Raw genomic sequence first — 16,723 nt, 5'->3', positions numbered from 1 at the left:
AAGGAGAAATGGCTAAGAGAGAGAATGGCTGCTGGCTAGGGGCTTTTGTCTGCCAGCTAATCCATCTCATCTGCATATCTGGAGGAACAGGAACTTAGTCAGGTGTTCCCCCAGGTGAGTCCCTCTTAGTGGACACTCTAGGAACTGTTGTGACTTGTCTGCCCCAGTGTTCCATCCCACAAATAGGAAGGCAGTTAAGGGGTGGAGGATTGCGGCAAGGATTTCTGGGACACACGTTGCACAAGTCCATATTTAGGGTTGGTGTGTGGATATGGGGTGCCTTTTGAGCATTAAACTCCCTGCTGCCTCCCTCCCCCTGCCGAGCCGGCCATCTCCCCAGCAAAACCCTGCAGCAGGGTTAACTAACATGGCACCTTTCCATTGCTGTTAGTCTTCAAGCTCCTGACCATCAGCCACAATGTCTAGGATTGATGGGAGTGGATGTCCACCAACCTCTGGAGGAAGCCATGTGGGCCCCATTGTAGCTGAAATAGGGCAGTATCCCAACTACTGCATCCCTATAGCGCAGATATTTCCACTTGTGCAGTGCCCTCCCTAAAACTGCTTTGGAGGGTTGGGGGGAACCCCTGGAACAGATTTAAGGGGCACATGGAAGGGGAGGGGTTGGAGTGGGAACTTTTGCATTGACAGGACTGTGCCTTATTGCTGCTTTGAGAGCAGCCCGTAGAGTTTTTCCTTTCTTAACGAAGGGTTCACGTTGTGGGCTGCTATCATTCACCTTTATGCTTTCTTTCTCATCGTAAAGAATATTCAGCAAGGCAGGCATGATCGTGCTTGAATTCAGTGGCCTAATCAGAGGGCCAGATGTGGAACTCAGATGTCCACATCTTTGGAGAATTCATGAAGGGGTTAATAACCCTTTGGATAATAACCTTTGGGGTTGCTTCTTCAACGGCATGAACATTCCAGCAGGGTTAGTGGTTGAGCTGGTGGCACCTTATGCAACAGACTCAGTTCTTGTTGCCCTGGTATTCTCTGTACCAATCCTCTGCCATGTGCTGACTAATCCTTAAGCTGTTGTGTTCATATTATTATTATTATTATTATTATTATTATTATTATTATTATTTATTTACTTACTTATTTACTTACCTCCCTCCCTCCCTATAACCGCAGGTCTCAGGGTGCTTCACAGGATAAATCAGAATATAAAACCACAAAATACACAACCAAAATAAAATCAACAAACCAATAACGACAACCCCACCCCATTTTAAAAGGGTACAGTAGTCTTGGGACGAGGTGCTTGCACTTCAACTAGCTTAGTTGCGAGTAGGGCTGGGCGATATCTGGATTTCAACATTGCAATATATTACCAGCTAAACATTGCACTATGCCAATATATCACAACGTCTAAAATAAGGATGGGAACTATGTAGAGGCAAACACAAGTCTACCAACTCAAATAATGCCAGCATCGCAGCCATAGATGCTGGAAGTTCAGCTTAAACCTATTCAAAATTTCTTGGCTCCTCAGTATAAACTGAACAGGCAGGTAGAGGCATATCAGGTAACTAACTGACTGTTGGCTCAAGTGGCCCACCCTGTTTGAAGCCCACCCTGACTTGCTTGCCCACCCACCACTCCTGCTGACCCAAAACCACAGAAACGACCCTCTGACTTCGTATGGATGTCTGAAATGGGGAAGGGCTGTGCCCTTTGCTGGCTCTGTGTGAAGTGAGAAGATCAAACTTGTCACACCCTCTGCAGAGCAGATCAGAGCCTGTGACTCTTTTTTGTATCTGTGGGAAACGTAGTTAACTTTCCAAGACAAAAGCTGGCTGTGTGAGTCTGAGAGAGGCAAGCCACCTGAAGCATGGAGGGGCAAGACATTGGACAAATTCACTGGTGTTCTGAAAGTCTTTCGATTCAGCTGCAAAGCTGAGAGGAAGCTGCTGGGAGTCTTCTTTTTATATGATTCCTTCCTTCATCCTTCTTGGCTCCAAGTGTGTGAGTGATAAAAGTTATCCTTCCTGCTGGCTGCCCAAGGAATATGAGAATCTGCCCCAAGCAGGGCCCCAGAGAAGTGTGTTCAATATCCAGAACCACAAAAGAAGCACATCAGGACTTGACATATTTTAATTTACATCACACAATTAATTGAATTTGCATAAAAATTACACAAACATGATGGATGCTGGGCCACTGGCTGGAGGAATCGTTGCCATTAGTTTGAAATGCCATTTGTTTGCTTCCCAGGGTGGCACTAGAAGTGGGAGTCATATTGATGGATGAAAATGATTATCAGTCAATGGAGATCTCAGAGGGTTTTTTTTTTTACTTCTGAAAAATTTAGCAGGGAAAACAGAGAAGTTGCCTTGAGTGTTCCTGGCTGGCTGAGTCTTGGGAATCAGAGCATTGTTATTGGTTTTTTTCTTTCTCCTGTTTTTTTTTTATATTTCATTTACTGTTATATTTTTAAATAAATATAGAAATAACAAAAAAAGAGAAAACAACTTGTATGCAAATCTCAGTGCATCATAGTTACGTCTGCTATGTATCATATCTTTACAATGAGTAAGGCAATTTTAAGAACCAGGTAGTCGAAAATTAAGATAAACCTCTGTTCCACTAAATGATAGCAAGGTTATCAAATGAGATTATTTTTGTGTTTACTTTTAATTATCTTCTCCTTCCATAATAAGGGTCACCGTGTTTTTAATAGTTGCATAACAAAGGCAAATTCAGTTCAGCGCAGCTTTTCCTATCATTGCATTGGAAAATCTTCACTTGCTGACTTTCTCCTGGCCTTGCAGTTTTCAAAGATAGAGAAACTAGAAATGCTGGCAACTGTAGTGTAGCAAGGATCTCAGTGAGAAATGCTGCTTCCTCTAAACTTGGGTCTCCTGCTGTTTTTGGACTACAGCTCCCATCATCCCTAGCTAGCAAGACCAGTGGTCAGGGGTGATGGGAGTTGTAGTCCCAAAACGTCTGGAGGGCTGAGTTTGCCTATGCCTGCGCTAGGTGATACTTTAAATTGTAGTCTAAAAACAGCGGGAGACCCAAGTTAGGGAAACACTGCTCCAAACAGAGGTGGGGAACTTGTGTCCTGCTCCCTGCTGTTGCTAGACTCCAGTTCCCACGATCCCTGACCATTGGACATGACTCCTGCAGCCGATGGGAGTTGGAGCTCAACTACAGCCTTCCCACCCTTCCTGCAAAACATTGAAGGGATTTGAAATAGTGTTTTCTTAATGCGGGAAGGATTCCTGTCCCAGTACCGACAGCTTGCTTTCTCTAGGCAAGATGAGACTTAGGGGTGGAGGCTCTGAATGAGGTGTCTCTGGCTTGCAGGTAGATTTGAAACCCCAACAGCAGCATCCTCTCCTCCACTTCTATGTCTATAAAGGTAGCATTTCCCCTGCAGGCTACCTGGTGAGCTGGCCCATCAATTACACTTCCAGGACTGCAAACCTGTGGTGACCCAGCAAGCAGACTCTCAAAGCTGTGGCTGCTCCTTGGAGGCAACTAGCTGGAAAGGTGGTCATGGCAGTCAGTCCGCCACACGCCCCCACCGAGACCTAACCTGAGAAGTCTGCCCATAGTTATTAATCACCTGCCTGTTGCCGACCTCTGCAGTCCTCTGATCATAGTTCTGTCAGCCAGCCTGCTGGGCGATGTAGCAAGGTTAAAAACAATCAGAAGGCTTTTGCAGAAACACAGATTCTGAAACTAACTTCTTATTCACAACCCCCCAGCACCCTGGGGGGAAACGTAGTTTGGCAAGCCAGTTTTGAACATATGAAGCTGCTTTGTAGTGTGTCCATCCATGTTGGCATCTGTTTATTTATTGGAAACATTTATATGCAATCTTTAAAGGTAAAAGACCTTCTCTGTGAAATGAAACAAAAAAAAATGCAATTAAGGAAAATGACAGCATTCAAATATTTCAAATCCCAATAAAGCGTAACATAGTTTTTCCCTACTCTGACCGGCAATAACTAAGGCTGTCTTCTTCAATCTGGTGCCCTCCAGCTGGTGCTGGACTCCAGCTCCCATCAGCCCCAGCGAGTGTGGGCAATGCTTGGGGATGATGGGAGCTAGAGTGCCACAACATCTGGAAGGCCCCAGAGTTGGGGAAGGCCCGGGCCCAGCCCTCTCCTAGCCTGATTACTTGTTACCTTTTAGCTGGAGACTGTTAGGATTTGGACCTGAAACCTTCAGGGAAACCCCATTCTCTCCCACTAAGCATTGCTCGCTCTGTTTCATTGGCTGAGTTGTCCTACCAAGCAGAAAAGTGCCGTCCCCGTGCTTGCTTTTCTGGGGTTTCTAACCAGGTGCAGAAATGTGGCAAGATTCTATTTCCCTGTCACCAGTTGGAGTTAAACAGATGGCCTGTGCGCCAGATGCCATGTGGGGAATGCTCACCTGCATCCGTGGCCTGACATCAAGCGATGTTGCTGTTGGTGGCAGCAGCCCCCTTCCCTTCCCTGTCCTTTTGAGCAGAGAGGAGGCGAGGACAATTCCCTTGGAGATCAGATCAGTACAAAAGGAACGAGTGAGGTGCCAACACTCTGATGTGTCTGTCCCTGACTTGCGAACTGGCTGTGAGCAAGTGAGACTTCAGCTATTGTTTCCAACAACAACCGGTACAATATTTTAAGCAAGCCTAGTTTTAAGGTGGAACCTGAGATTGTTTTGTTTTACCAGGCCTGTATCAAATGCTTTCCTGCTGGAGCCAGAACTCCTAATCTTTCTTCTCTTTTCCTGGAGTGGTCTTTCCTATGACTGGATGTTTTTTTTTCCAGACTGTTTGGAAGACTACTCATCTTCCCCCATCCCAATGTGGTGTGCAGAGTTTCACAGACGTGATTAGCTGTTCTCCTAGCGCTAAGGATAGCATGTCCCCTTCCTTAGTAATAATAATAATAATAATAATAATTTATTATTTATACCTCGCCCATCTGGCTGGGTTTCCCCAGCCACTTTGGGCGGCTTCCAACAGAAAAATAAAACACAATAGTCTATTAAACATTAAAAGCCTCCCTGAACAGGGCTGCCTTCAGATGTCTTCTAAAAGTCTGGTAGTTGTTTTCCTCTTTGACATCTGTTGGGAGGGCGCTCCACAGGGCAGGCGCCACCACCGAGAAGGCTCTCTGCCTAGTTCCCTGCAACTTGGCTTCTCGCAACGAGGGAACCGCCAGAAGGCCCTCGGTGCTGGACCTCAGTGTCCGGGCAGAATGATGGAGGTGGAGACGCCTTAGGAGTTGAGCAAAGATTGCCAGGCACTCTATTTCCCCCCCCCTCTGCCCACTTCCTCTTGAGATGGGAGACATCCCCTCCATGAATCTTCTTCTAGAATGACCTTTGCAATCAGTTACTCCTCCCCTCCTCTCTGCCTGCTGTCACCTCTCCCTCTTTCATGCATGTGATTCCCCCCCCCACCTTTAAGAAGGAAAAGGATTGCACATACTCAAGGGAGAGGGAACATTTCTACAAACGGGACTTCAGCAAATTTGCAAAAAACTGTCTGCTGGGACTTCAGCAAATTTGCAAAAAACTGTCTGCTGTTTTTTCTTCTGGGCAGTAAGTGGAAATGAGCAGGGCTAGTAGCCCTCATAGAGATGGGTATTTTGGAATCTGCTTTCTATAACTATCAAACCTAGTTGTGTGCCTCTTATCACTCATTCTACCTAGACACCTGACTATGTGTGCAGCCCAGCTAGGCTGCAGGGGGCTCCAGAATGCCAGAACCTCACAGATGCTTAGAGGGCAAAGGCATGGGACAGAACATGCTGACAGCTGTGTACTGTGTGTGAGCATTTGTGTGCGGAGTTGCCTTTAGTAATGGCCAACACACACACACACACACACGGGGGGGGGGGGGGAAGGTGGGAGCATCAGCCTCTCTTGCCACTGATAAAGTTAAATTGCAAAAAAAAAATTGTGACTGGGATGTACCTGGCTGCCACCTCCAAATGATTGAGTTCTAGCCCATCTGAGAAAAGAGCGATGGAGCCAGTTGCTGTAGTGTTGCTCTGAGCAGGGGCGTACCTAGCCCAGCTGGTACCGGGGAATGTGCACGCGTGGCATCCCGCGTGTGCGCACTCCGTATGGGCTGCTGCTGGCATGTAGTGGCAGCCCGTACGGACCATGCATGTGTGGGATGCTGCACATGCACAGTTCGTACGCGGTGCCGCATGGCGGCCCATAACAGGGTGCCGTGTGAGAGCAGCAACCCATAGCGGGGTGCCGCTCGTGCGCCAGCCCGCAAGGCCGCCGCACACCAGCGGCAGCCTGCACGGACTGCACATGTGCACCACCCCATATGGAGTGCGCACACGTGGGATGCTGCACATGCGCAGTCCGTACGGGCTGCCACTGGTGCACGGTGGCCCCATGGGCCGCTGCTTGCACACAGCGGCCTGTAACGGGGTGCCGCGCATGTCTGTACAGCGCATGCAGGCGGAGGCGGGCGTGGCGAGTGTCACTCCCCCCCCCCCGGCTGAAACCCCATTGCCCCTCCTGGCTACGCCCCTGGCTCTGAGTAAACAGGGAAGGGGCCAGGGAGTCACCCTGGAGCTTAAGAGATCATTGGAGAGCCCCGGCATGGCCACAATGGGGGAGGCAAAGGACTACTAAGCATGTCCTATGTGTGTGCTTTTAATATGTCCTCTTTTCAGTGGAGAAGAACCAATGGACCCCTACACCAAGCTCTGCTGCAAAGGCTTTTGCATTGATATCCTAAAGAAGCTGGCCAAGACAGTGAAGTTCTCCTATGACCTCTACCTGGTGACAAATGGGAAACATGGGAAAATAGTTGATGGCTTCTGGAATGGAATGATCGGAGAGGTAAGGAAATACGTGAAGGTTGCATTTTCCTAGGAAAGTCTCTGCAACACCTGTATAGCGAGGAACAGAGAAGTCATCAGATGTGCAAGATCTGGGACTCCCCTGATGCCTCTGTTAGAGCAATGTTTCCCAAACTTGGGTCTCTAGCTGTTTTTGGACTACAACTCCCATCATCCCTAGCTAGTAAGTCAGGGAAGATGGGAATTGTAGTCTGAAAACAGCTAGCGACCCAAGTTTGAGAGAAAAAAACTATGTTAAAATGAGAGTGGATTTTGAGTTGGATCAATCCTTCTTTCCGGAGAATTTTAGGAATTGTTGCTCTTGGAGGGGAATGGGGGTCTCCTAGCAGCTCTCAGCACGCTTAAGAAATTACAGCTCCCAGAAGGACTCTTTATCATAGTGCTTTAATGTGTGTTGTGAATGTGGCCTCTGTACATCATTTGTTAAGAAAAGTTTGCGCCATGCATCCCCAAACTTCGGCCCTCCAGATGTTTTGGACTACAATTCCCATCATCCCTGACCACTGGTCCTGTTAGCTAGGGATCATGGGAGTTGTAGGCCAAAACATCTGGAGGGCCGCAGTTTGGGGATGCCTGGTTTGCGCCATCGCTTCAGTTTATATTTCTCTAGCTGTTGATCATATGTTTTAAACCCTATCCGTATTTAGATGCAATTTGCAGCATGGATGTAACAGCCACATTCAGAAAAAAGTGCATGGTGTAGTCCTCCCAGGACTGTTCCTATTCAGAATACAGACTGGGGGGAGCTATATAGGTGAAACTCGGAAAATTAGAATATAGTCGAAAAGTGCATTTATTTCAGTAATGCAACTTATTATTATTTATTTATTTTTTGATTTTTACAAATGCTTTCTTTTGGAAATTCCACAGTAATAAAACAAATAGTTACAATAATACAAAAATAAACATTGCTATTACATTTCATTAATTACATTTCATTTATAATTGACCCACCTAACGACAAATAATTACAATTACAACAAATAAAGGCTTGGCATCTCTTGCTTTGCATGTCATGCCTCTATCTCATGTGTTGGCTTCACCTTTTAAATTGCGTTACTGAAATAAATGCACTTTTCGACGATATTCTAATTTTCCGAGTTTCACCTGTATGTAGGAACACTTTTGTCACAAATGTCCTGTGAACCAGGAAGAAACGTTCTAGCCTCGCCTTCTTCCTTACGCCCTTTGTGTGTGGCAGGAGATTTCCAGGTAGAGCAGAAATCAAACATACAGCTTGGCCAGTACTGTCATGCCAGGATTTGCAACCAGGGGAGAGTCAGTTTTATCTGACCTGTTAGAAAAGGGATGAAAAAAATATTGACACATTACACCAGGCACAGCTTGGGTGAGCTCCAGCTGCTTTGGATCAGCCCAGTAAGGAGTCATAAATCCATCTGAACTGGCTGAGCCACCAGAGCAGCACTAAGTGGCCAATGTGTGTGCTGGCAAATGCAGCTAAGCAGCCCTAAGAGGGTAAAAAGACGGCCCTTGGCAGTAATGAAATTGGGAGTGGGGTATTAGACATGCAGCCCCAAGTTCGAGCTTGAACGCTCGCCATTTCTCCATAAATAGAAACTCTTCTCGCTCCAGGATTCTAGCTATTAAAATTTTCCACTAGAGGAAATGGGAGAAGACTTCAGAAGAATCGGGAAGCGCCTGTGATCTGAAGCGGCCTCAGAAACACATGGCGGGAACAGTTTTTCAAGCGAATCTTTCTGAACTTTCAGTATTGCCAGCTATGGATATTGTTAGCCTTTAGTGGTTTAAGATGCAGTGGGGTGGGGAGGAACCTGCACAAGGTATTGAATTTAGCAAGTTGTGGCCTAATGTTGCTGGCCCTATTCAGCCTCTTGCCTTTTGGGGTGGGCAGCCAAGAGAGAAGGAGGATTGGCGGCGGCAGCATCACCAGCACGGACCATGTGCAAAAGGGGGAGGAGGCAGAGCCGGCCCTACCATGCAACAAGGGGGGAGTGGTCCTGCTTAAGGTGTCCCCCCATGGGAGGATGAAGGCAGGAAGTGGTGCGCAAACAGTACAGCGAGGCTTTCTTATTGGCTGCAGTTGTGGAGGGTTGCCATTTGAACTCCACTTCAGACCGAGAAATGTCTTGGGCTGCCACTGTCTTTTGCTGAGGGAGGAAAGGATTACTGCTCAAAACAAGTTGCAGATTATAGCAGGGTTCACATTTGATCTTGAACTGAAGGTGGCAGGTTCAATTGTTGTAGATCCTGAACTTTTGAATTGGTACGGATTTTCATCCCGCCTTAACTACCCCAGTCCTGCATTTACAGCCTCATTTCCTCACTGCCACTATTTGGCTCTAATACTTTTTTTTGCCAACATCATCGTCTGTTGCAGGCATAGTGTGTGCTATGAATGTGAGTCTCTGTGCTCCGAGAGTTTGGGGTCATGTCATGTCATTCATTCATTCATTCATTCACAGAGCTATTACTGACTCACCCGCAGTTAGCTGCCCTCTCTGACTTGACTCCCCACCAGCTCCCATGGTTCTGGGGAGAAGCATCTTAGCCTGGTCTGAAAGGATCCCTACACTAAGTGGCCTCGAGAGCGGAGGTTGTGCAGGCGGGGAGTACAAAGAACCTTTATATAGCCACGGCAATGTCATTTCTCCTGCCTAGGTCGCAAGAGTGGAACAAAGCATAATCAGATGTTCCCAAGGCAGACAGAGCAATATTAAAGATAAGATGATATTTCTGACAAGAAGGGGAGAAGGACAGTGCACCTGACATCCATATAAAATGCTGTGCAAATAGAAGATGGTTGCCTTGGGAGGAAGGGTGCGCACTGCCACCTTACCATGGGCTATGAGGACAAGGAGCCAACACAGACAATGCTAGTCATTTTGCACATGGAAATCTGCCCTGTTTGGGAGGCATCTATGTTAGAACCATTTCCCCTTATTATTTAGTTTCCTATAGCCAATGGTGTGTTTGCGTGCTCTGTCCATTGCTCTGTCCCAGCTCCTGCCAACCTAGCAGTTCGAAAGCACGGCAGTGCAAGTACGGTAGATAAATAGGTACTGCTGCAGTGGGAAGGTAAACAGCATTTTTGTGCGCTCTGGCTTCTGTCACAGTGTTCCGTTGTGCCAGAAGTGGTTTAGTCCTGTTGGCCACATGACCTGGAAAGCTGTCTGTGGACAAACGCCGCCTCCCTTGGCCTGAAAGCAAGATGAGTGCCACAACCCCATAGTCGCCTTTGACTGGACTTAACCGTCCAGGGGTCCTTTACCTTTACCACTAGTATATTCATGCAGAGAGGTTGTCCAGGGAGCAATTCTATATACATTTCCTTCTGTGTTCAGTGAAGCTTACTTCTATAGGAAGCTGCCTTATCCGTGTCAGACCATTGGTCCATCTAGTTCAGTGACTGACAGTGGCTCTCCAAGGTGATTTCAGGCAGGCTTCTCTGCCAGCCCTACTTGGAGATGCCAATGGGGATTTTGCATGCAAAGCAGATGATACCCCTGAGCCACGGCCATTGCCAGACACGTGTGTGTGTGTATAAGGTTGCAGCCTCTTCCGCTTGTTAGAGATGCAGCACAAGATAGGGAAGGGATCAATGAGTGCAAGATGCTCTGCTCAGATTGTGCGCAGCTGGCTCTGCTGTGATGTTTTGTGTGCGCGTGGTGTTATTCCTGCCATTTCATTCTTTTCTAGGTGTATTACAAGCGAGCAGACATGGCCATTGGGTCCCTCACCATCAATGAGGAGCGCTCGCAAATTGTGGATTTCTCTGTGCCCTTTGTGGAGACCGGCATCAGCGTCATGGTAGCAAGAAGCAATGGGACCGTCTCGCCTTCTGCTTTTCTAGGTATGAGCTAGTGCCAATAATACTGACAAAGAGGGACTTGCTATAAGTGCTGCTGCAGAATGGGATGCTCTTTGTTCACTGTTTCAGCCAGCCGTGCCTTTTGCCTTGATATTCTATTCCTTTCTCTCCCCCAATCCGCAAGTGGCCTGTAGCCACTGAGTATACTCATTCTTCATTTGGCTTTGAGGTGCTGGTGGTGAGGGGTCCACCCCAAGAGTTTATTTTTAAAGATATCATGTTCTTCGATAAACCTCAGTGCCTCCCCCCTCAAGGCTGCTCCTTGTGTGCAGATGATGATCTTTTGGCTGTATAAGGATTGGCCCTCATCCCTGATCATCAGAAATAGAGGAGAGGGTTTGTTGATGCCAGATCCAAATCGTGTGCTAGGGAGAATTGAGCACTTTTAAAACTGCCTAGATATTTGGAGTGCTAACATTCAATTGTGTTTGTACATAACGCTACCCGATTTCAATTTTCAAGCTGAAAACTACGATTTGTGGGAGAATAGAAATACTTCCAAAAGGAACACTTACACTTTGCATGAACAGTTGATTTCATGTTGTTTGGTGTTGTTTCCCTTGGTTAATGTTGAGTCTAAGCTGTTGTTGTTGTTGTTGTTGTTGTTGTTTTGACTGATTGTGGAAGCAGTGATATGGGTGATTCCCAACAGTTGGGGAGCATGTAATGAACATGTAATTAGAGATATCAAATGATAAATTGCTAATGAGATGATGCAACTAAGGGCAGGTAAAGGTCATTGAGGGAGTGGAGAAGAAGAGAGGACAATGTAAATTGTAGAAGAATGGAGCGTCAACTTCAAAAAGGGAGGCGCTTATCCTTTCAAAAGTTCTTATAAAATGCTGTGCCGCTTTGCCTTGAACCAGAAAATTGGGCAACCAATTAAGAGATTAATGATTTGGGCTGATACAAACAGGAAGGAACTGGCTGAGAGAACAGAGGCTGTAGGTGACCTGGGAAGATCTTGTCATGAAGTGATAGCTTGAGAAGTTAAGGTGAGCAGTAGGTAAAAGAACAATGAGCATGAAATAATGCGTTGCTTTGGGAACTGACGGGAAAAGTCACATGAATGGAAATGCTAAAGGGAAAGGGTATCAAGGAAGGTTGGCAGCAAGGAGATACCATCAGATGTACAGTTGCTAGTGATTCCCCTTCCAACACCAAGGAAATATAGCAGGGCTCGGAAGTGTCAAGATTTATGATATTAATTACACCACCCCTTATCTATTAACATGAGTGTACTGTATTCCATCAGTGGAGGAAACTAGCTTAGCTTGGCATGATTTGTTCTTAACAAATTCATGCTGATCTCTGGTAATCACCCTGAGTTGTCCTAAAGACTTAAAGATGTATTGCTTCATTATCTGTTCTGGTATGTTTCCAGAGACTTAAAGAGCCAATGCATTCTCTCGTGTCCCTTTGATTTCTTTGGGGGGGAAATTGACCTTTTTTCCAGTGGAGTCTCTCTCACCTTTCAAAATCTGCCAATAGACCAGAATTCTCCAGAGAGATTGTAGAAACTTAATTGTGAGCTTCTCAAAGACCCTCAGCAACATTTGACACACACACCCCAGCTCCCACACTGCCTTCCCAAAGCCAGGTAAACAAGGTGCTGGGCTTTGGGAAGAAGGCATGAGGGCTCTGACATGGTCCTAGAGTTCTCCCGCCAACCACCCAAAGCCTAGTTAGTGATCTCCCAGCTTTGGGAAGGAGGTGGGAGGGCTCTAGGACCCTGTCAGAGCCTTGCGACCCCTTCCCAAAGCCTGGTGCCTCATGTAGACAGCTTTAGAAAGGCAGTGCAAGGGTGTGTGGGTGTCAAATTTGGGCCTTGTGGTGTGTGGCCTGCAGGTTTTGTGTTGAAGTATTCTTGCAGTACACTTGGTATGAAAAGTTGGGCTGCCCAGCTGCAAAGCAAAGCAGTAAAGCAAGTTCATCAATGGTTTTATAGTGTACTCAGTGCTTCTTGGATGAAATGTACTGTAGGATAAAAATTTATTGCTCTAATGATGTCTCCTGACTGATGGGCGCTCTGTTGATGCATTGCTACCAAATCCATCAATTACATGGCAGCGTCTGTAGAGTAGTTTGGGACAGATACAGTGTGGGAGGTGGCACTTAAGTTTTAAACTTGGGTGTTGGATTAGCAGCGTTAAGAGTTCATTTCCCACTTAAAGTATTGTTTTTTTGTTTTGTTTTTTATTATGGGCCAATTAGCTTGCTAGCACTCCCCTCTTTCATCTGTTTAGTGCTGGATAGCTTGAGAATTGTGCAGAAGCCAGCCGTATAACTTCAATTTATAATGTACCTGTGGTTCCCAGAATTTCCCGTGTCCTTCCTTTTGTTTATTGTGGTCTAAATTCCTTACATCATCCCCACGCTGTAGATAGTCTAGCATAATACGGTCTCTGCATATTAAACATAGCAGCCCTTGGCGGTTGCGACTCTTTTATTGGATAATTTGCTTGCAACCCCTGTTTACAAGGATGTGGATGTATTGTTATGGCTGCTAGCCAGCCATTCCTTTGTCAGGGAGATGGCTGGTTAATAGCCTAGGATAGCTGGTAGTTGTCTTTTAATGGGAGCTAATCATTAGACAGACTCTTGATGTAGAGATCTCTCCAAAAAAGTTTCAAATAGAGGATGGCTTGCCTTGGAAAGTGAAGTTATTTCCCTTCCTGCAGCCCAGGGGTCAGCAAACTTTTTCAACAGGGGGCCGGTCCACTGTCCCTCAGACCTTGTGGGGGGCCAGACTATATTTTGGGGAAAAAAATGAACAAATTCCTATGCCCCACAAATAACCCAGAGATGCATTTTAAATAAAAGGACATATTCTGCTCATGTAAAAACACCAGGCAGGCCCCACAAATAACTCAGAGATGCATTTTAAATAAAAGGACACATTCTACTCATGTAAAAACATGCTGATTCCTGGACCGTCCGGGGGCCAGATTGAGAAGGCAATTGGGCCGCATCTGGCCCCCAGGCCTTAGTTTGGGGATCCCTGCTGCAGCCAAAGGGAGAGAGCTGGTGTAAGGTGCATGCGTGTAGTGAGGTAGAGTCAGTATGCATGGAATTGCAAATGTCTTTCCATATGCCAGGCAGTGGGACTACGGTATGTGCTGTGGTCTAAACCACTGAGCCTTTTGGGCTTGCCGATCAGAAGGTCAGCGGTTCGAATCCCCGTGATGGAGTGAGCTCCCATTGCTCTGTCCCAGCTCCTGCCAACCTAGCAGTTCGAAAGCATGCCAGTGCAAGTAGATAAATAGGTACCGCTGTGGCAGGAAGGTAAACAATGTTTCTGTGCACTCTGGTTCCCATCACGGTGTTCCGTTGCACCAGAAGCAGTTTATTCATGCTGGCCACATGACCCAGAAAAGCTGTCTGTGGACCAACACCGGCTCCCTTGGCCTGAAAGTGAGATGAGCGCTGCATCCCATAGTCGCCTTTGACTGGACTTAACCATCCAGGGGTCCTTTACCTTTTACCTTTTGACTATGTGCCTGTGTCTATGTTCCCCTCATGTTAGCAGCTGCAATGTAGCTCCGTGGTCAGGGAAGGACCTGAGCAGACCATTTGTTTACTTTTCCTCCTGTTCAGATTTGTGTGTGTGTGTGTGTTTAATCACACTTTTTTTTAAATGCTCCTGCACAATTACTTCAGTAATATCAAATAATCTTCAGAAGTGTTTTAAAGCCAAATAGAGGGAGAGAGGCATAAAAATGGTAGCAGTACAGCAGCAATAGAGTTCTGATTGCGCAAAAGGATAGATACCTTTGTAGGTGCGCTTGAACACGTCATAGGCTCATTTGAAACAGTGGCTGCACATACAGTATGATGATGGTGGTGATAATTTTACTATTTGTACTCCACTCATCTGACTGGGTTGCCCCAGACACTCTGGGCAGCTTCTAGCATACAGAAACATCATCATCATCACCATCATCATCACCATCATCATCATCATCTACAGTATTCATTCATACATACATACATACATACATACATACATACATACATACATACATACTCTGCCCATCTGTCTGGGCCTCCCCAGTCACTCTGGGCGGCTTCCAACAGAATATTAAAATACAACAATCTATTAAACATTAAAAGCTTCCCTAAACAAGGATGTCTTCAGATGTCTTCATAGAGATATTAAAAACTCCTTTATACCATACATTTAAAACAGGCTACTTCCTTGAAGAATGATGGGAAATGGTAGCTTACACCTCACAGAGCTAAAGTCCCCCAGCACCCTTAACAAACTACAGTTCCCAGGTACTTTGGGGGAACGTCAAGTGCTTTAAATGTATGGTGTGTGTGTGCAGCCAATGAAGTGCAGGCCCCTTGGGCAGGGGCGGATCCTGCTGCCACATGGCCACCTCTGTGAGTTGTGTTGTTTATCCATGGGTGTATCATAGCTGAAAAGGGCTTTCTCCTTTTCCCACTTGGGAGTTGAAAGATATGGACAAAACCAGACGCTTTGGTTCTAGCTTGCTATATCGCGGAATTTATTGTTTGCCCTCGAAGGAAGGGGTGCATTTCCTTCCACTCTACAGAGCTCCCTTGGAAACAAATTGCTCAGTGCCAGGTGAGGACACTGGCTTCTCATAGGCTCTTATTAAAGCCCCTCCGAGGCAGGCAGGGCTTCCTGAGAGCTGCCCCTCCTCCTTCCTGTTGTGAAACAAAAGCTGTCACTTCCTTTCTTGTGTTTCTCTGGCACCAACCGTCATCTATGCCGAAAGCTGGAGGCACTAAAATAAACAACAAAATAAACAACAGGGAGGCAGAATTATCGCTGCAATCAGTCGAGGGGGTCATATCAGGCTCTCTCTTGGAACGGCAAACACATAATTACGGAAACAAAGGGGAATTCTTTGTTGAAGATGAGTGAAAACAATATCCATTGGGAGGATAAATTAATGTAGCTATGCATCTGCAAGAGCCTTGCGTGAAATATTAGCTTTTTAGCTATTTTGAGTGAGCGCTGGCGAATGTTTATGTGCAGGAAAGGAGGTAGCCTGTCTTCCATCAGTTGCTGGTTCTGAAAAAGTGGCACACGTATTACGTTACACGAGTTAGCGCCTCGCAGTATGGTGCTGAGCAAGTGAGCTACATCTTCCGGGGTGGGGAGGGGGATCCAACGTCATGCTGTTGTACTTTGGAAAGCTTTGAAATGCCATCCTCGATGCACAACAGCTGTGTTTTGCCTTTTGACACGGCAAGTGATTGATTGGTCTAGTATTTCAAATAGAAGCTTGTTTAACAGTCGGGTGGAATCTATTACACCTCATGAGAGGAGCTGTTTCGCAGAAAGGCAGTCAGTGGCTGATTCCTGGGGAAGTAGAGATTTGTTGAGTCCACTAGAGCAGTGGTCCTCAACCTTGGGCCTCCAGATGTTTTTGGCCTAAAACTCCCATGATCCCTAGCTAGCAGGACCAGTGGTCAGGGATGATGGGAATTGTAGTCTCAAAACATCTGGAGGCCCAAGGTTGAGGACCGCTGCACTAGAGGATCAAGTGCAAGTTCAATTTAAAGGAGAAAATTAGGGAGAAAAGCAGTAGCCAAACTGGCAGGGATTTGGAAAGTTGGTAGTATTGACCAACAGATGTGCATTTGCTCGGTGAACCAGCATCATCCCATGGCTCTGAGCTGAGTTCCCTTGTGCCTTCAGTGTGAGTGGAAGCAGCCCATTGCATGCCTGGTCCACAGCAAGAATATCAAAATGGAATGGAGGCAGGAAGCTGTTTTTCAAGGGCAGTAGTGGCTGGTGGAATGGAGTAGCATTGCTTACCATCGCAGAGGGTGCCGCTGGTAACTGAGATGGGGGAGGCAGTGGGGAGGCTGGCATGGTGTGGGTGCAGTGCTGGAGTCTGTCCATTTGCTCCCACTTTGCGCCAACCCCCATGCCAACTCCCCTCTGGTAGTGACCTCTGCCACCCTTTACTGGTTAAGGGTAAGTGTGGCATGTGGAAGTGTACCTCCCTTTAGAGGAATATGTACTTTATTTTTTTCAAAAGAAAAAAAGAGAGGAGAGGGC

General features: G+C 46.5%; 1 protein-coding gene across 3 annotated transcripts in view; it reads left to right on the top strand.

Annotated features, from left to right (window-relative positions):
* The window catches only part of GRIN2C (glutamate ionotropic receptor NMDA type subunit 2C), a 93,064-nt gene that overhangs the window by 50,383 nt on the left and 25,958 nt on the right, over positions 1-16,723 (top strand). For all 3 annotated transcript variants that reach the window (XM_088661523.1, XM_060271855.2, XM_088661522.1), the window contains 2 exons: positions 6,645-6,813; positions 10,512-10,665. In XM_088661523.1, the coding sequence (XP_088517649.1) occupies positions 6,645-6,813; positions 10,512-10,665 (323 nt within the window). The remainder of the gene's footprint in view (positions 1-6,644; positions 6,814-10,511; positions 10,666-16,723) is intronic.

The sequence above is a fragment of the Zootoca vivipara genome, chromosome 2 (genome assembly GCF_965207765.1).
Source record: "Zootoca vivipara chromosome 2, rZooViv2.hap1.1, whole genome shotgun sequence".
Classification (NCBI taxonomy): Eukaryota; Metazoa; Chordata; class Lepidosauria; order Squamata; family Lacertidae; genus Zootoca; species Zootoca vivipara.
Note: the sequence above shows the minus strand (reverse complement) of the source record. Positions and strands in the feature narration are given on the sequence as shown.